The sequence below is a fragment of the Schistocerca serialis genome, chromosome 3 (assembly GCF_023864345.2).
Source record: "Schistocerca serialis cubense isolate TAMUIC-IGC-003099 chromosome 3, iqSchSeri2.2, whole genome shotgun sequence".
Lineage (NCBI taxonomy): Eukaryota > Metazoa > Arthropoda > Insecta > Orthoptera > Acrididae > Schistocerca > Schistocerca serialis.
Window position 1 is genome coordinate 563,316,570 of NC_064640.1, and position 18,061 is coordinate 563,334,630.

Sequence of the window (18,061 nt, forward strand, 5' to 3'; positions counted from 1 at the left end):
TATTCTAGAGTACTTGCAGACCTGTGTTGATGACTACAATCTTTCATTTATTTTACTTTATTAAGAATTGTTGACTCTTTTGTTTCTTAATTGCCTTCTGATTTTTAAAATGCTGTGTACTTTTAAAAGCCTATTAAGGAGGTACATTACTCTTTTTGAACTTGCTCCCCTTTGTGACTTTGTACAGTTCTGTGTGGGAGTGTGGATTGCCTGTTGCTTTAAAATTTCTTCCGTTATTCTACTGATGTCCTGGTTCTTTTTGGAGATGACTATTAGTGTTATGTTAAAGTTTTAGATACACTAATAGAATCAGTTAAGTGTCAAATTGGTAATCAAAAATTCTAAGCATTCAGTTCCCAGTAGATCTTAGAATTCTCTTCTGTGACACAAAAAAGTATGACACTAGTAAAAATTTTGTGAATGTGGAAGTCATGCATTCTCTTGCTGAAAAATGACTCCTAGGGCGTTCTGTAGAAAGGGTATGGCTACAGGTCACAGCATGTCATTCACATAGGTCACTCTCATCACAGTGCTCTGGACATGCACCAACTGTGATTTCTGGTTGCACCCACACCATAAGGCCCTCAATTTGTGCTGTGTGTCTTGTACGAATGCAGTCACTGTGATGCCACCTCCCCCTGTCTGTGGTGATCCAAAATGTGGCGATCACTTTCGAACAAACAAACCTTGGTTCATCCAAAAACACTGTATGTTGTCGTGCCTGTCCCCCCAGTGGCATTGTTCCATATACCACTGTCGTCTAGCATGCTTCTGCACATTCGTCAAAGGTAGGTGGAGAAGTGGATGATACACACGTAACCCATGCCGTAATAAAACTTTGGTTTATAGTGACAAGGAGAGCCGCAGGCACATGTTACCAGTATGTGGTGTTGTGCCGTGATATCAGTCTTTACCTGGAACCCATGGGCTGCCGTGGTTAAAATGCTAACCATTTCTGCAGAACATACTAGTGCACATGTCCTGTGAATATGAACATCCTATCTCTAGTCATTCAACGTGTTTTGTTATTCTTGAACATGAGTGTATAAGAAGTTTCTCACTAAATGGATAATGAGGAGTGATAAATACACATGAGTGTGATACTGTTGTAGCTGCAATGTTAGAGTTTCATCCTAGAAATACTTTCATATTTCTCTGAAAACATAACCACAAACTGAAACTGTCAGTTATTCTACTAGCATAAGTTACAGTCCTATAAATGGGTTCTATATGCTACTTGAAAATTTACTGATAAACCATTCATGTACTGTGTTATTTAAAAGCAATCTGCTCAATTGAGAGTGATAAGTGTATGGTGCCCAGATTCTTTGTCATAGTTGTTTATGACACATGGACATCATATGGTAGTTAAGTTTTCTTATTTATAATGTAACATTCACCTTTTATGGAATTTTTAAGCATGGTTTTGTTTTTAATGTCAAAAATTGTTAATATATGTTTCAGATTTTTTTTTCCTGTGTGTAGTGTATAACCTGATACCATGTATTTTTAATTTGAAGTTATCATTGCAAACTTTTTCGCTTAATATGTTCTGAAAGTGACTTACTTAACCATACTTGTCTCATTCATAATGGAGCAGTGCTCACCATGGAGCTCTCCACGCATTCTCAGTCCAGTGGATGTACGACACATTCTGGCCAGCCGATCTACAGAGAATCTCAGTGCTTTGCACATCCATGGAGAGGCAGAACTCCTGGGATCCCCCATGCGCAGACGATGGGCACGGCGTTCTCTTCGTGGTCGCCAACAGACACAGTCACGATCCAGCTCAGCTGCCTCAGAAAAGGACAAGGAAGAGGACACGAAGAGAGAGGCTGAGAAGCTGCTCAGAGATGGAGAGGAAGAGCTTCGTTTGCGGCTTGACACGCTCAGTGTGAGACACAGGTACTCTCTGTTTAAAATATTTTATCTTATATATTTGTTTGTTTGTATTAATTTGATCACTGACTGACTATCACTCTTGTATCAGATCATCTTATTTACAATATCTTTTTATTTTCCAGAGCCTGTAACATAGAATGTAAAATCTCCAGGTGTTGTAATGCTACCCTTTTATGTATAAAACGGATTTTTCTGTACAACTTTACATCATTTGCACAGAGTATCTTGGTGTGTACAAAATTGTGATATAAAAAAGTTCTAGTTATACTACTAGAAGTATTGTGCTGTACATTAAATCCATTGGTATAACTGATTACAGGAACTGATTGAGGTTGCGCAGTGGTTAGCGCAGTGAACTCGCATTCAGGAGACAATGGTTCAAGTCCCTGTGTAGCCATCCTGGTTTAGGTTTTCCATGATTTCCCTAAGGCAAATGGCTCGTTTGAAAAAGGCATGGCCGTTTTCCTTCCCTTCCTTGCGTAATCTGAGCTTGTGCCACATAACTAATGGTATTGTTGAGAACTCTAATCATCCTTTCCTGCCTTCTTTCCTTTGGCTAGAGGAATAATTTATTGTGTTCATCATTATGTAACCTGCCATAATTAATTTTAATGTGAAATATTTCTCTCCAAAACATATGCAAGTCAGTGGTTGAGAACTGATTTTATTGTCATAATTTGTTCCCCTTGGGTTTTATCAAACAAAAGTGAAGCTTGGTTCATGCAAAGATACAGAGCAGGAGGAAAAAATCTAGTAATAGAAAGCTAGAGAAATCTGAGTGTTAAATACCTCATTGATCAAAAATTGAGCTGCAGTCACAAATCACGTTAGAAACTTTTTCCACTAAATGTTATGTCTGTATGTACAGTAGATATCCCTGTGCAGTATACCTTTTTCATTGTGTCAGATGCGAGCAGAAGATGCTAAACACATCATTCAGTAAAATTATTTTGTTTTCTTCACTACCAGTAACTGACTATCTCATCTGACGAACTAACACATGCTGCAGTGACCATATACTGCTGTTTGGAATAGGGCAGAAAACAGACGTCAACAAACATTTAACATTGACCAAAATGTCAGCCAGCATACAAGACTAAACCTTCCAAAAATAGTGTGCATTTTGGCTAGAGTTACTCACAAAATAAAAATGTACACCCTGAAAAGATTGTTGAAAAAACATAAAACATGCATCTATTGTAACTCATTGAGATAGAGCATTGGTTTAGTGTCATGAAAAATCAGAATTTTGTGAAGCCAGCTGCTTGTATGTCTTATGACACTGAACCAAGGAAACACTGGATTTTTGTTTGGTACTGCTTCATTTGTACTGACTCGTGCAGAACACTGATAGGTCAGTAGTCAGTAACTGGTGTGTGTGTGTGTGTGTGTGTGTGTGTGTGTGTGTGTGTGTTTTTTTTGTCGTATTGTTCATAAGTCAATAAATCAATGTGATCACAAAAAAGTGGGCCGTGAAATGAATGTCAGTCACATGCCTTTGAATCCATCTCTACTTATTTATGTCTAGTACACATGCAAAGGCTATTAGGGACTGCCACAGGCAGAATTATGTCTGTGGTCGATTATGTACTATTGTACATGTCATCCATTTTGTTCACTGATGAGGCCTTATTGGGAGAAGATGGCATCATAACTTACCCTACAGTGTGGCTACCACTAATCATCAGTTAGTTAGTTAGTGCTGGTTCAGATTCAGTGGTTCAGATTCAGTGTACAGTATGGTGTTACGAGTGACCATCTACAACTGACTGGATCAATATACTTCACCTTACTGAGAGATACACTGTCTTTTCTATTACATAATGTTCCCCTGTCAGTTGAATCGCGGGGTGTGTGCATGATGAGGATTCAGTACGCTTCCTTTTGGATGTGTCTGGAATTTTGGACAACAATGTCCCATGATGTTGGATATGATGTCGAAGCCCATTGCATTGGCTTTCCCAGTTATGGATGTAAAAAAAACTTGGACTTGCAGTGAATTGGGGACTATAGGTGTATTGTAAGAAAGGAACATGTTTGAAGGGGCAATGCCTATTTGCAGTGTTCAGTGGATCTAGTGCTGGGGTAGATGACCAAAATGACACAGGTACTACAGAAGCTGTTGAAGTCATTGATATTGTGTGCAGCATGTTCAGCATTCAGGTTGCAGAATTTATGACTGGCCACAGAGCAGATTAGTTTTTATCACTTTATAACACAGCACACAAATTGCAGCACAGCTGTTATATGGCATTCGTATTTTCTCATCTGGTCATACATTTGTTCACATCAGAAATACCTGTGACTAGACTGCAATAGGGAGTTGTGTGAGGGTGCATAGAGCTAATCTTGCACCTAGGTTGACCATAGGTGACTAACTGTTGCTTTGAATCCCGCTCCTCATTGATCTTCACTTTCATGTAATTGATCTTACCCTACTCCAGTCTCAAGTACCTTGTATTTGTATTTGAAGATAGATACTGCTACTTATGATGCTGTTATGTCAGCCAAGAGGTGGCTTAAAACACGCTCTCTCTCTCTCTCTCTCTCTCTCTCTCTCTCTCTCTCTCTCTCTCTGTGTGTGTGTGTGTGTGTGTGTGTGTGTGTGTGTGTGTGTGTGTGTGTGTGCAGATACAGCATCCCAAGCATTTGCTAGCCAATTACTTACAAATTAAAAGATCATTTGAATGATTTTTTTGTTGAAATGATGTGGAATGAATCAGTTTACAGGATATGTATACATGACTGGTTTTAACATTAATGAAAATATTTTTCATACATACTTGTGCAGCTACACCTAAAAATAGGATCTTGCACTTACAGGCTGCCAGGTGTTACTCTCCTTTCCTTGCTGCTGTAAGTTTAATTTCTGACTGTCTTTTTACTACTCCCTCAGAAGCTCAGTCTGTGATGACCAGGTACCATCATATCTCTGGTATCTTGACCCAGAAACTTTGAAAACCTGTGCCAAACAGCATGGAATTGGAACTCGGGCGTTTTACAGAGCTGTTAATACACGAGCATTAACATCACCTTCACTCTCTGGGTTACTTGCTGGATTTGATTATCTGTAGTGCCATCTCCACTTGCCCATTTCCTCATCGTTGACCTCCATCCACGCTAGGTGACCTGCTGTTGACAGCCTCATGGTGGTCAGCACAGCCTCAGTGAGTTCATTGAATCAGATCTTTCAAACTCCAGTCACAGTAATACTGAACCTGTTGTTCCCAACCTGTGGGCTGGTCAGTGCTGCAGGTTATCTGTCATTGCAAACTCTGAATGTGTTACAGTGAACTCTATAGGGTGTGATGATGGAATAATGTGTGTTTCAGAAAGTGAGGGGCTTTTCGTAACTATCCAATTTGTGAGAATGATACAAACCCGAAAAAACACCTCAGCCTTAAGTTTTGCTGCACGTCAGTGGCTGTGTAGGCAAAACAGTCATAAATGGACATTGGCCAGGAAACCTTCCACACCCCAGTTGTATAAGGCTTAGGCAGGTAAGATGGCTGTGCATGGGTGTAGTGTACAGGTACCTAACTGTTCATTAGAATACATTTAGATCCTCATAAACACAAAAATAAATGTTTCAGTGGTACTGGTGGGCTGTTAGAGATAACTAATACGCAAACAAGAAAGAAGACTTGACAGAATAGTATTTCCAGTGTTACATTATCAAAATAAAACCTTGATCATTGTGACAGGGCATGATAGTGTCAAAAAATCTTCATTGTGATAAAGAGAGAAGAGGAGTCTTTTGAGAATGTAATCCCCCTTGTACATCAACAAAACTTTGGAAAGTATTGTTGAAATTGTAAAAGCTGTCAAACAGCTGTGCAGCAAAATGCTTTTGGTTGTAACTACTATGTGTCACCAAGTGACCACACCTCTGGACTGTTAAGAGGGACTTCAGTAAGTATGTTATAATTTGGACATGGACATCACTGAACCATGGAAAGGATGGGAAATGGAAGGCATAACAGAAACTAGAAACATGTTCAGGAGAGTGAATTGTGAGATGCCATAGATTGCCATTTTTATCCTTACATTCAGTTTGCTTATCCCTCCAGAGCATGTTAAGTCCAGATTTATTCAACTGAAGGTGCCCAGTCCAATGTAGTGCCATAAATGCTAGAGATGTTGTCACTTCTCAAAGGTGAAATGACAAGGCAACATATGGCATATGTGTGAAAGATATTCATTGAACAGATTCATCTTGTTCAGTGTTAAACCTCCATGTAAGTTCCGTAGGTAATCACCAGAGAAAATTCTTGGTCACAAAGGAAGATGTACAAAGTAGTTGAACATTTTCCAAACAACCTGCTTCACCAACAAAAAAGGCAAATTCCACATCCAGATCAGACAAAATACAAAGAAACCTTGCACTAAACCTGAGCCTGTGCATGCGTGAGATGTGTTTCAAACTTTCAGTCATGTATTGAAAGGTTACCCCATCCACTATAAGGATTATACCTATGGTGAGAGAGCAATATTCATCCACAATACACACCATTCTTTACCTGTTACCCTCACCAGCCACCTTTGAGCAGTAAGCATTCAGGCTTACACACCATTAAGAATAACTTTGTACTCCCTGACATGGTACCTCATGAATGTGTGGATAATGAAGTTCCTGAGGACTTCATACATGATCTCACCTATCCTCTTTCTCTTCCTCAGGGATCGTAATGTGCATTATATTCTGTGGGACTCTATGTCTATTTGTCCCAGGGCTTGAGTTGTGGAGAAGTTCCTCTTATCAAATGATATCTGCCTACCCAGTACAGGGAAAGGAGCACACTTCAGCACTCCACACATATCACCCATAGCTGCACAGCACTTTCCTCTCTTATGCTAGCTAATACTGTTGTCTGAGACATGGCAGAGAACTTACACTCTAGTGACCACTTTGCCATTTGAATTCCCATACCGGATACATCAATATCTGCCACCAAACTAAATAAACAGATATTTAACAAAACCAGCTGTACGCTGTACAGAATCTGGCTGTATTCAAATACAAATCCAGAATTCATTACATGATAGAATGTGTCAGTACTGTGATCTAGAAAACTGCTGATGTCCATATCATGAAGTTGTGTGTTGAAACTGGCAGATGGCCAGGCCCATGGTGGAACAAGGAGTGCTATTTAGCTGTTAGTGACAGACGGGTAATAGTTTGTACTCTTCAGTGTTACTGTAGATGAAGTCCAAACACCACTCTTTTATGGTAGAGTTTGAACCTGTGCTGTCATTGCCTGGTAATACAACGCCAGAGCCAAAGTGGTGTGCAATATGTAGCAAACTGTGAATTTTGATCTAAAGAACTACTTTTTAGGCTCTTTAATAGAATCTGATCTGTGGAACAATATAGTGATTTTTGTAGAGAAGTAGTCGTGATCCCCATTCTAGAACTCGGGTAGGATCACATCAGCTGTAGTTGTTGTCACAGTGTAACACTTACCAGTTGTATATCAAAGACAACAGAACAAATGCTCAACAGATACTTAGTATGGACATTCTAAACCAGAAAACTTTTCAGTCACCTTCAGTGTGGTTCCCTTAGGTATCACTCTACTGTTAAGCTGGAGTTGAAACCTTTACTGTTGTGGGTTGCAGTGGTGCAGTGTGGACTGGTTCGAGCCTATTAGATGCCTCATGGTGCTAGTGAAACATTATTAACAAAGTAAACATTTGTTGCTCAGAAATATACAGTTGTCTTGATTCACAGGCTGCCCCCAACAGCAGAGCAGGAGTGGTGTGCACGATGCTGGGAATGTACCAACATCTGTGCATGGTGTGCAGTTCTGTTGTACAGTGGCAAATGAAGCTGTGTCAGGCCCAACAACATCACGAGGCCACTGACCACATTGCGCAGGTGGCAGCATCTGCTCTAGACATGGCTGCTAGCAGCTCTGGAAAGTGGATGACGAGGGTACATATGATCATACTATAGACTGCACAAATTTCTTGAAGTCCTGGAGTCATGCTGTGGCCATTTGCCAGAAGAATAGCCAGCACCATCAGAGTCTGCCCACAGTAGTGGAAGGCGGGCAGTGGAAGCTGCATGCCCCCACAGTGAAGTATGATGGCCTTCTCTTTGAACTCACTGGTTAGGCCACCAGAAGGCCCACTGAATGATGGTGCCCATAGCTTCCTGTCAGTCTCAACTTGGATGGTGATGCTGCAGCTTGTGGCAGCTAAGTGATCAGGTGGGACTTGCTGTTCCATCAAAGGTTGTAGACAGCTAGATGAACAGGGGATAGACCATCAGAGCTCTGATTTCCAGGCTGGATGGCTGACAATTGAGTAGTTCCCCCCACCAGAATAGGAGTAATATTTATGTGAGACTTGCTCATGTGCTTTTGCTGCAGTGAGACAGCATTGACATTGCTTGGCCTGCTTTTCTTGCCAGGTCAGGTCCTCTGATCACTCTGGTTGAAGCTGAAAGTTGTCTCAACTTCACCTTTCAGGAGCAGCAACGGATTTATTTTACAGAGTTGGCATACCGAATAGTTATTCTTGTTTCCAACTTACACCTTCGTACTCCATTCTGCGTGGTCATCAAAATGACTGCATTCCTCTCTCCCTGTGATGTCATTCTGTTGCAGTGGCATCTTGGACACCAACTCTTATGGTGTGCAGCAATTAACTCTGTCTTGTGGCTTATTACATGTGACATCAGTGATCCTCCCTTGTCGGCAGACTGCCCTGCTTTTCTCACCTTTTGCTCTGGCAGGGAAGACTTCAAAATTTTACGCCTTATGCAAAGGCAGCTATTTCATGGCACTTCACTAAACTCAACACTCCTGGTGGCACTGATACAAGAGACAACACCTGATAGGAAAACACCTATGACACTGATGTGTCTGGAGTCATATGGTACACAGCAGTATCACAAGAGTGTGCCACCATTCAGGTATTCTTCACACCAGGTGCCTCAAGGTTCCAGTCTGTCACCACACAGATGGCACTTATAAACTGGAACCAATTTATGCTTCTGCCATGAGACATTCAGATAGTGAGCTCCATCTGCCTATAGTTATGTCAGCTGCCACAGAGGGTACTGATAACTGGAACTAATTTGCAAAATAGTACACATGTTTAAATCATTCTGGTGGTCACTGAGAAATGGAGACATGCACCACACACATCCAACCAACCATTCCTACAGCTTGCCCAGCAACAGTTCAGACAGTTCCAGTTTACAGTTATCTTCAGCCAGTGCAGATCAACAGCTACTAACACTGTAGCTAGCTACTATACATGAGTGATTGTCAGACAGTAAATGCAGAGTATCAAGTGCCTAAGTGTTCTTCAGATTAGAGCCAAACATGTAGCTGGATACAGCAGTCCATACTGAGTACCTATAGATTAGATTGTTCTCTTTTCAATGTGTTAGGTTAGATTAGTGTATAGGACATTAGCTACAGTGCCATGCACCACCCAGTGCTCATAGGTGAGTGTTTCATTCTGTATAAATTCTTTTAATAAATGTTTATTACTCATTTTATTTATTTTTCCTATATTGTGTATATTTTAGATATAATGCTCTGTGATTACATCTGTGGCAAACAAGCAAGCCAGCTACCTTGTTCAACCACAATTATTCTGCAGTAAGGCACGTCACTTCTTGCTACCTTGGATGTTGGGTATCAGAGTTATTTGGATGAATACAACAGACAATACATGGAGATACAGTAATATCCAACAACTGTTTGAATGATACTGCCAGGACACTCTGTCCATCATATTGTGATCTTTCTTTTCAGGTATTTTATGTTTTAAGTTGGCAATATACTCACAGTCCAATACACCTAAGAAAATGGTGTCCTTTAGGAGTGTGAATTAAGTGTCGCCCTTAGTGCAATAGCAATTATGAGTACAGTGTCTGCAGTCTGGTAGATTTTGTCACTAAGCTATTGTCAAGCACATGAGCTGTGAGTGAAGAACTTACTTTGTGTCAGAGTTTTCCAAAAAATGCATATTATCCACTATAGTGTTCTGGTCCTGTTATTGTGATATACTACAACTATACCCAAACCTGGTGTGACAAACCTTCGATCAGTTTCATTCCTTGTGGATCCTTTGCTAATATAAATTTTCTGGAAAATAACATTCCACAGTGGATTGATTTTATAACATATTTCTTTTGTTTCAATGGCCAAAACTGTTAGTAGCAACAAATAACAGCTTTTATAAAAACAAGCAGCTGTGGAACAATGTTATCTTTCAGAAAATCTATATTGGCTGAAGACCCAACACAAAAACACCCAAAATTGATATGTATTTGACTCATTAAGCTTTATTATCAGCTCTCAACACCTCAGAAATATTGAGACATGAAACATTCATATCATAAACATAATACATATTATGAACTTTCTTTGTATTTCATCAAACCAAATACATCTTGTTAAGGCACTAACGTACTACCGATTTCAATCCATACACCACAATTTAAGCGGGGGTATATAAAACATGGAAAGAGGAGTGGAAAAAACAAGATAGTAGAGAGGCCACTAATACAGTAATGTGCAAGCTGCTCATCCCGGAAGATGATTGGTTACAGATTAGAAATGGGGTAGATGGTATCTAACATCAGTGATAAGGGTACATTTCTGTCATGGAAACTTTCTTAAACACCTCCACAGAATAGTTTTTAGATACTTCCCAAGTTGTTTTTGCTACTCAACATCAGAATGTTCAATTGGACAGATAAAAAATCTACTAACCAAGTGGCAGCAGAAGACACACACAAAAGAAGGTTGTAATTAGGCAAGCTTTTGGAGACAGTGGCTCCTCTCTCAGACTGAAGGGTTGAAGGGGAAGGAGAGGGATGAAAGAAAAGGAGTGAAGAGGTCTAGGAAAAGGGGTAGATTTCGGGAAAGTCAACCAGAACCTGGTGTTAAGGAAGAAACCGGGTGTCAAGGGAGACTTTCTGCACAGGATGAGAAGGGTGACTTTCCCAAAATCTATCCCTTTACCTAGACCTCTCCAGTCATTTTCCTTCACCCCTCTTCCTTCCCCTTCAACCCTTCTGCCTGAAGAAGGAGCCACTGGCTCCGAAAGCTTGCCTAATTACTACCTTCGCTTTGTGAGTAGATTTTTTGTCTATCCAATTGAATTATTTTGTCAAAAATTGATTGTTTTCAGTATCAGAATGTTGGTTAAATCACGTAGACTTTCCTTTTGAATGTTATGTTGATCCATAGGTAACTTTGTGTAAGAGACTAAGCAAACTGAAACATCATTGTATTTCTAATATCACCACTATGCTTGTATCAGATAATGCAAAAACTTACTAAATCATCAATGATATTTGTAAGAGGTTGTAGCCTACACATACAATTCTTAACTACTATTTGCTCTGTATGTACTAACAAAAATTTGCGTATTCATCAGATGTACTACAACTGTAATATGTTGCTGGCTGCATGGTATGTACACCAGATACCAATAAAAAAAGGAAACAAAGGAAACTGTACAAATTCAGATAGTGATTAAATGAAGTTGCAGCTTAGTATTTGAGTTAGTAAAGGGATGAAATTGCAAAATGCACAGAGTGATTAGAAATACTGGAAAAACTAAGACCCTGCAGTGGTGGCAGGTATAGAAATGGTGATTGGTTGGAGACATGCAATTGCTGAGAAGAGTGTGGCAGCTACGAGCTTGGAGTGAACTGCAATCTCATTATTCAGGAAATTATTATTCTTCTCCTTTATAACTATGAACTCAGTAAAGCCAATTCTCTAGTTTATGTGGTAAAATAACAGGCTCATAATGAAGTTAATATATTCAAAGATCAACGAGATAAGCTAATTGTTCTAATCAGAATTAGAGTATTTATCTCTTCAGCTCATTGAAAACTTATTTAACATTTTTATCCTGTAATTTTTCCCAGCCCAAGATGAAGCAAGAATTCATCACAGACTCTGCTCATTTGCTATGGCTTAAAGAGCTTGGTCGTTTGACCAAATTTTATGTCATGTCTGTTAACCACATGGAATAACAAAACCAATTTATATTTAATTTTAAAGTGCTGAATTGATAAATTAATTTCATCTCCATTGAAAACTTCTGTGACTTTCAATATTGACTATAATGATATTCGCACCTGTTACAGACAGTTTTTGAAGTATCTCATTGTTCAGTTGTATTTGGAATGGTAGAGCGTACCTTCAGTAGCATCACATAAAGTACACACTTGCAATGAACTGCAGCTGTGAAATCATCTTGGATTATTTTAAATTGTGTCTATGGGTTTACCTACGCTAATGGGTGACTTTCCCTAAGCTATTCACCTAATAGAAAAAGCATCCCAGTGTGAACATATAAAAGCCTCCCTCTCTGGTTGTCCCTTCTACCACTTGACGTGTGTGTGTGTGTGTGTGTGTGTGTGTGTGTGTGTGTGTGTGAGAGAGAGAGAGAGAGAGAGAGAGAGAGAGAGAGAGAGAGAGAGAGAGGGGGGGGGGGGTATGAAATGAGGGCACCTATTTGGTGATTGATGTGCAATATCTGGCAGGCCACAATGGCATGAAACAAGTAATGATAAAATCTTGGGTAACAGAAGTGGAAGGCCTGCTATTAAAAATCGCAGTGAATATATGGTAGACAAAAAAAACACTAGAAGTCATCAAGGCAAAGTATTCAGTCCTGCTTTTAAGAAAGGGAGTAAATAATGAGGAAAAATTCGTTGAGGCATTTCACTGCTTTAGATACCTGGAGAGAGCTAGTCAAGGATCTTATAAAATAGATTAAGGAAGATTGAAGACAAATTAAAAGGTAGAGAGCATGTTTTGCGCAGAGATACTCACAGGTCAACCTTCATGCTTAGGATGTCCAGGCAAAAACTGAAAAGAAAATTAAGTACTTTGTGTTTCATTTGTGGATCTAAAAGGGTCATTCAGCAGACTCCCAATAGCCGAACTCTGGAATTTTACAGAGGAATGTGGAGTAAGCTAGACTTTGCGTAGATCCATCAGCACCTTGTATACAAAATCTGGGAACTATGTGAGAACAGGAAATTAGAGATTTGTCGAATTCATTATGTGATAAGGAGACTGACTAGGCTCTAACATCTGACACATCTTCTTTTGTTATGTAGTTCCACTGGATAGTGAAGGCATGCAGCAGCAAAGTTACAAAACTGACTGTTGGAAATTACTCTACGAAACTGGTTCAGTTGATCTACTTGGCTCTTGCAGGCAACCTTTAGAGAACAAAACATGAAAGAAATTGCGAAGAAGGAAGTGGAGGTAAATGTTGTAAAAGTCAAAACCATTATTACAAGCTAAAGGGAAGAAAGGCATGATATCACATTTGAAAGAATGCCATTAAAACAGGTTTGTTAAATTAAGTAATTGAGTTCTCTCATCAGTGCAGATGAGAATATAGCAGAAATGGGGCAACAGAACATCTGCTTAATGCAGTCACACAGAACTTCCTCAAGAAAAGAAACTTTATATAGATAAATCTACCTTCATCCCAATGTTAACATACCTACAGTAATGTGAATGTGTAGGAAAAACAAACCTGTAATATTCAGATACAGCATTAGTTGTGTTCTGCATGAAACAGTCATATTGTTTAAATATCTTGGTACTGTGTTCTGCATGAAACAGTCATATTGTTTAAATATCTTGGTACAATGTTGCAAAACAATATGAAATGGAACAAACATGTGACAGGTGTGGTTGGGAAGGTGACTGGTCGACTTTGGTTTATTGGGAGAATTTAGGAAAGTGTGGTTCATTTGTAAAGAAGACCGCATGTAGGACACTGGTGCAAACTGTTCTTGAGCCTGCTCAAGTGCTTGAGATCCGCAGCAGGATGGATCACAGGAAAATACTGAAGCAATTCATAGGTGGGCTACCAGATTTGTTACTGGTAGGTTTGGATAACAAGTGGGTGTTACGAAGATGCTTCGGGAACTCAAATAGGAATCCCTGGAGGGAAGGCAACATTCTTTTCAAGGAATGTTATTGAGAAAATGTAGAGAACCAGCATTTGAAGCTGACTGCAGAATAATTCTACTGCCACCAGCATACATTTGGCACAAGGACCATGAAGATACAAACAATTAGGTCTCATGCAAAGGCATATAGACAGTTGTTTTCCTCTTGCTCCATCTATGAATGGAACAGGAAAGGAAACAATTAGTACTTGTGCAGGGTACCCTCCTCCATGCACCATACAGTGGCTTGCAGTGTGTGGCTGTAGATGTAGATGTAGATATGGCTGCTAATCTTGTATAGTGTACAAATGAACAAAAAATCTGATCCAAGCAACACCAAATTCTATCAGTAGAAAACAGGACCAGGATCAGAAATACAGCCATTCAGAAAAATAAATTGAAATACAAAGCCTCTGAAACCTATTATCCAAGTGCAGAAGCTGAACTGGTTCAGAAACTTTCAGTGAATATTGAAAGATCAGCTACCATGATTAATGGAGGAGGAAAGACTAGAAGGCAAAAAAGTGCGAGGTCAGCCAAGAAAGACAAGGGAGAATATAATAGAAGAAGTACTTCAGGAATAGGATTGTTGGTTAGAGAAGCTGTACCTGTGACTGCAGACATGAAGAGATGGGGAGCCCATGTATCTTCCACACCAAGAACCCATGTATCTTCCACACCAGGTTGTTCAATCTCACATGCCCATAGATACAAGTGAGCAGGTAGGGGCAAACACCTGATATGCAAACAGTCAGGCAGCTGGGCTGTAGTGTACACAACACCGGCCTGGAGCCCGTGAGCAGTGGTGGCCAAATAGCTAGTGTATGTGCAGAACGTGAGCAATAGGGCCATGTGGTGCATAGCCTACCCAACCTGCATCTGCCCAAAAGTGAGCTGATGTGCAGCCAGGTGTGCCCATGTGCTGTGTGGCACCTATGGTACAGCTTACTCTGCACTGAAATGTAGATGGGGATCAGATTAAGTATGGAAGTATGTTGTAACATTGCTAAAATTATACAATACAGTATATGCATTTAGTATACACTTGAACTTTAATGAAAAAATGTGCTTTTTCAGTCTATAGTCAGGGAAAAGTATGCATTTTTCAGAAATTAGCAAATTGAAAAGCTGTGCAAAATTGATCTATCAAGCACTGAAACTTTATCTGTATTGTTCATTGAATATTAAATTTTGTCAACTATAAGTGATACAATTTTGAACTGGACCTACTCCTTTGTTTTACTTACTCAGCTCTAGAGTACACAGATTTTGCACTAAAAGTAAACTATGTGTAATGTATAGTTCAAAGTAATCATTTCAATATTGATAGTGCATTTAGGGACAGGGAGTGGGGCTAGTGATATAGGTCTTGTATGACAATCTGTTATTGTACCAATGCTGCTGTCAATAAGTATTGGCTTTTGGTTAATGGTCATTCTTTGATTTACAGGGTTATTACAGCAAATGAGGCTAAAAGTCTGGTTGCACTTCTTCACACTAATGATGACCTGCTACTGGAGAGAACTCTTATGACAATTGGAAATTGTGGGACATTCTCTGCAAATCAGGTATCATTCCTCTCAACGTGTATTGAATGGTTGTTTTATTGTTATTGCAGTGTATACATTCTGCATGTTTACAGAATTATCTTAGCTTTTGTTTCCAGGATTTTAAGAGATAAAAAATTAACATTCCTTCACAGGAAAGCAGTGTGTAACTAAATGTATGAGGGATAATACACTATTCATGAAAGCAATATATCCACAGAAGTTACTTGTAGTTCAGAGAGTTGTTCATTAAGGCCTTACACACATCTGTTTCCAAGGCTTGAAACAGTGCTATGGATCATTTCTTTCCCCTTGGGAAGAAAGAGAACTTCCAGGGTTCAGATATGAGCTCAAAACTGAGTGTGCAATTGATTGTTTTGTGGACTCTTCAATATGTGCATGTGTTTTTAATGTAAGTTTATGCATTTTTTGTGATGGAACAAGATCCCGCATAGATTCACCATTTATGTAGTGTATTCTTTACAAAACATCTGGAAGACACTCCAGTGACCATTTCACAGTTACTACTCTAGCTTTTGGAAATGTGATGTCCATGTATATCAAACAAAGTGCACAACATTCCTTTGCCAGTACTCATTGTTATATTTACTTTTATTTAAAATCAACCCCAGGAAAAATGCAAACATAGCTCTGACATTTTGGCACTGGTAAAATGTATACAGCTACATAATAAGACAATTATTTGTGCAGTTGAATAACAGTGTAGACCACCCAGAATAAAACTTTCTAAACATCTGTTCACTAAGAAGGCTTCTACTCCTAGAGTGCCCTATGATTTATCTATCATGAACAGATATTTCCAACATGGAAAAAAAATCACACGTCTGCTGATCCAACCTTGAGAATAAACTCTTTCATGAGAAAGAGCAGCATGAGGCATGAGTAGTGAGGTGGCCTGAGTCATTTCCCAAATTCTTTTTTTCGCATGCTGCAGTTCACTACTCTGACCTATTTCTTTCTTTCTGCTTATAGTTTACTGGTGACCTTTCTTCAGCCTGTCCTGTCTTTGCTTTCTGATGTGAATTTAGGTTATAGTTATTCCCTTTTCTACCTACATTTCACTCCCCCTTACTTCAGTTAGTTATCGTATGGTCCCTGCTATTGTGTTTGATGCCCATTTCTTTCTAAATTTCACAACAGTGTGGGTAAGGCTGCTGAACATGGCACTGGCCCAGCAGGAGTGCTATTCTACCCTAAGTTCTGCATTGAAATGGTATGCATGATGTGCCCGAAGCCCAGCACTGTAGCCAACCAGTCATCAAGTACCTATCTTCATGTAGCATTACAATGTTAGGAGTATGTGTGTCTTGTATCTGAGACAAGGGGGCTCTGGACAATGTTTTCCATACCAGATGGCCATTATTGTGGTGGGAAAATTATCCTTGGGGTAAGTCCCCACTTAAAGAAGGTGGCATTATGGTGTACAAAATGCAATTAAATGAATGAAATGGAGGTGGCAGAATGAAGTTAGCACTCTCATCTGACAGAACTGGGCAGTGCCACACAAAGTCAACATAAATTATCAATATTAAAAGATGTAGCACCAAGACATTTATTTCCCCCCTTCCTTTTCCAAACCACACTGTAAGAGGCAAGCCAAGACATGAGAAAAGAAGTGAAATACGTAGAATACTTATTGGGATGTATCAGGACAAATTATTATCCTTCCTTGACTTGAAAAACCATTTTTCTTTGTGAATCAAGTTGAAAACAAATTTGGAGAAGTTATTTTGACACACAGAGTGTGATGTATATCTATATTGTTGAACACAGCATCCCCCTCTGTCACATGCATTACTCTAAGACAATAAACTTGGTGATATCTTGTTGCAGTCACTCCTCAACAGAGCCTTGATTTGTTTCAAAGTTTATTTTTTCACAGTGATCACATAGTTCAAGCAGTTTAACATGGTGTTTACTTCATCTGCCATAGTCATTGGGGAATGAAAGGAAGTAGGAAAGACTTGAAGGGTGATTATTACCAGAAAAAGTGAAAAATGGTATATCAGTGCAAAGTTGCACCTGAAGTATCACCTCCCATCAGGCATTCCAAATGAAAGTTCTTTGCCCATATGTTATCACACTGCAGATATCATCCAATCTGTGGAGACTGCAGCCATTACACTAGAATACCCATTTTGAACAGGCACCTGATTACTCCAGTTGCAGGAATTAGCTTAACTGGCTTGCCAAGTTTAACAGAAACCTTTGACTGCCTCATGTCCGAAGAAGCCAGAAAAAAGTATGTATGTCTCCATTCTGTCCATAAGACAGTAAATGTTGTGCAAACAGTAACTAATCCACCATCTACAATCAAGGTAAATAGTCTCACCTATCCTCCACTATGAACTGTGGTGGCCACCCACACCTGTTAATTTTCAAATAAATTCTCATATTAGAAGGTGCTTGGAGACACTCCATTGTTACATACCTTATGCAAAAACCTGGCTGGATCCTACCCTTGACCAAAAGGATGTGTTACACCCCTCTGATGATTGCTGCTTTCAGTACTGAGTGAGTATCCCCGGTTTTAATCAGTTACAGTAATGGATCAAGTGTTGAAGACTGTGTGGGTTATGCATTCATGTACATTTGGGGCAGTGAACAGCACTTCCTTTGAATGAATACAGTATAT

The 18,061-nt window shown here is 39.5% G+C and overlaps 1 protein-coding gene across 4 annotated transcripts in view; it reads left to right on the plus strand.

The window, feature by feature from the left end:
- Window positions 1–18,061, plus strand: part of LOC126470457 (uncharacterized) — a 227,781-nt gene that overhangs the window by 166,744 nt on the left and 42,976 nt on the right. For 2 of the 4 annotated variants that reach the window (XM_050098306.1, XM_050098308.1), the window contains exons 3-4: window positions 1,598–1,905; window positions 15,309–15,426. In XM_050098306.1, the coding sequence (XP_049954263.1) occupies window positions 1,598–1,905; window positions 15,309–15,426 (426 nt within the window). The remainder of the gene's footprint in view (window positions 1–1,597; window positions 1,906–15,308; window positions 15,427–18,061) is intronic. The other 2 variants (XM_050098307.1, XM_050098309.1) reach the window with 1 other exon arrangement.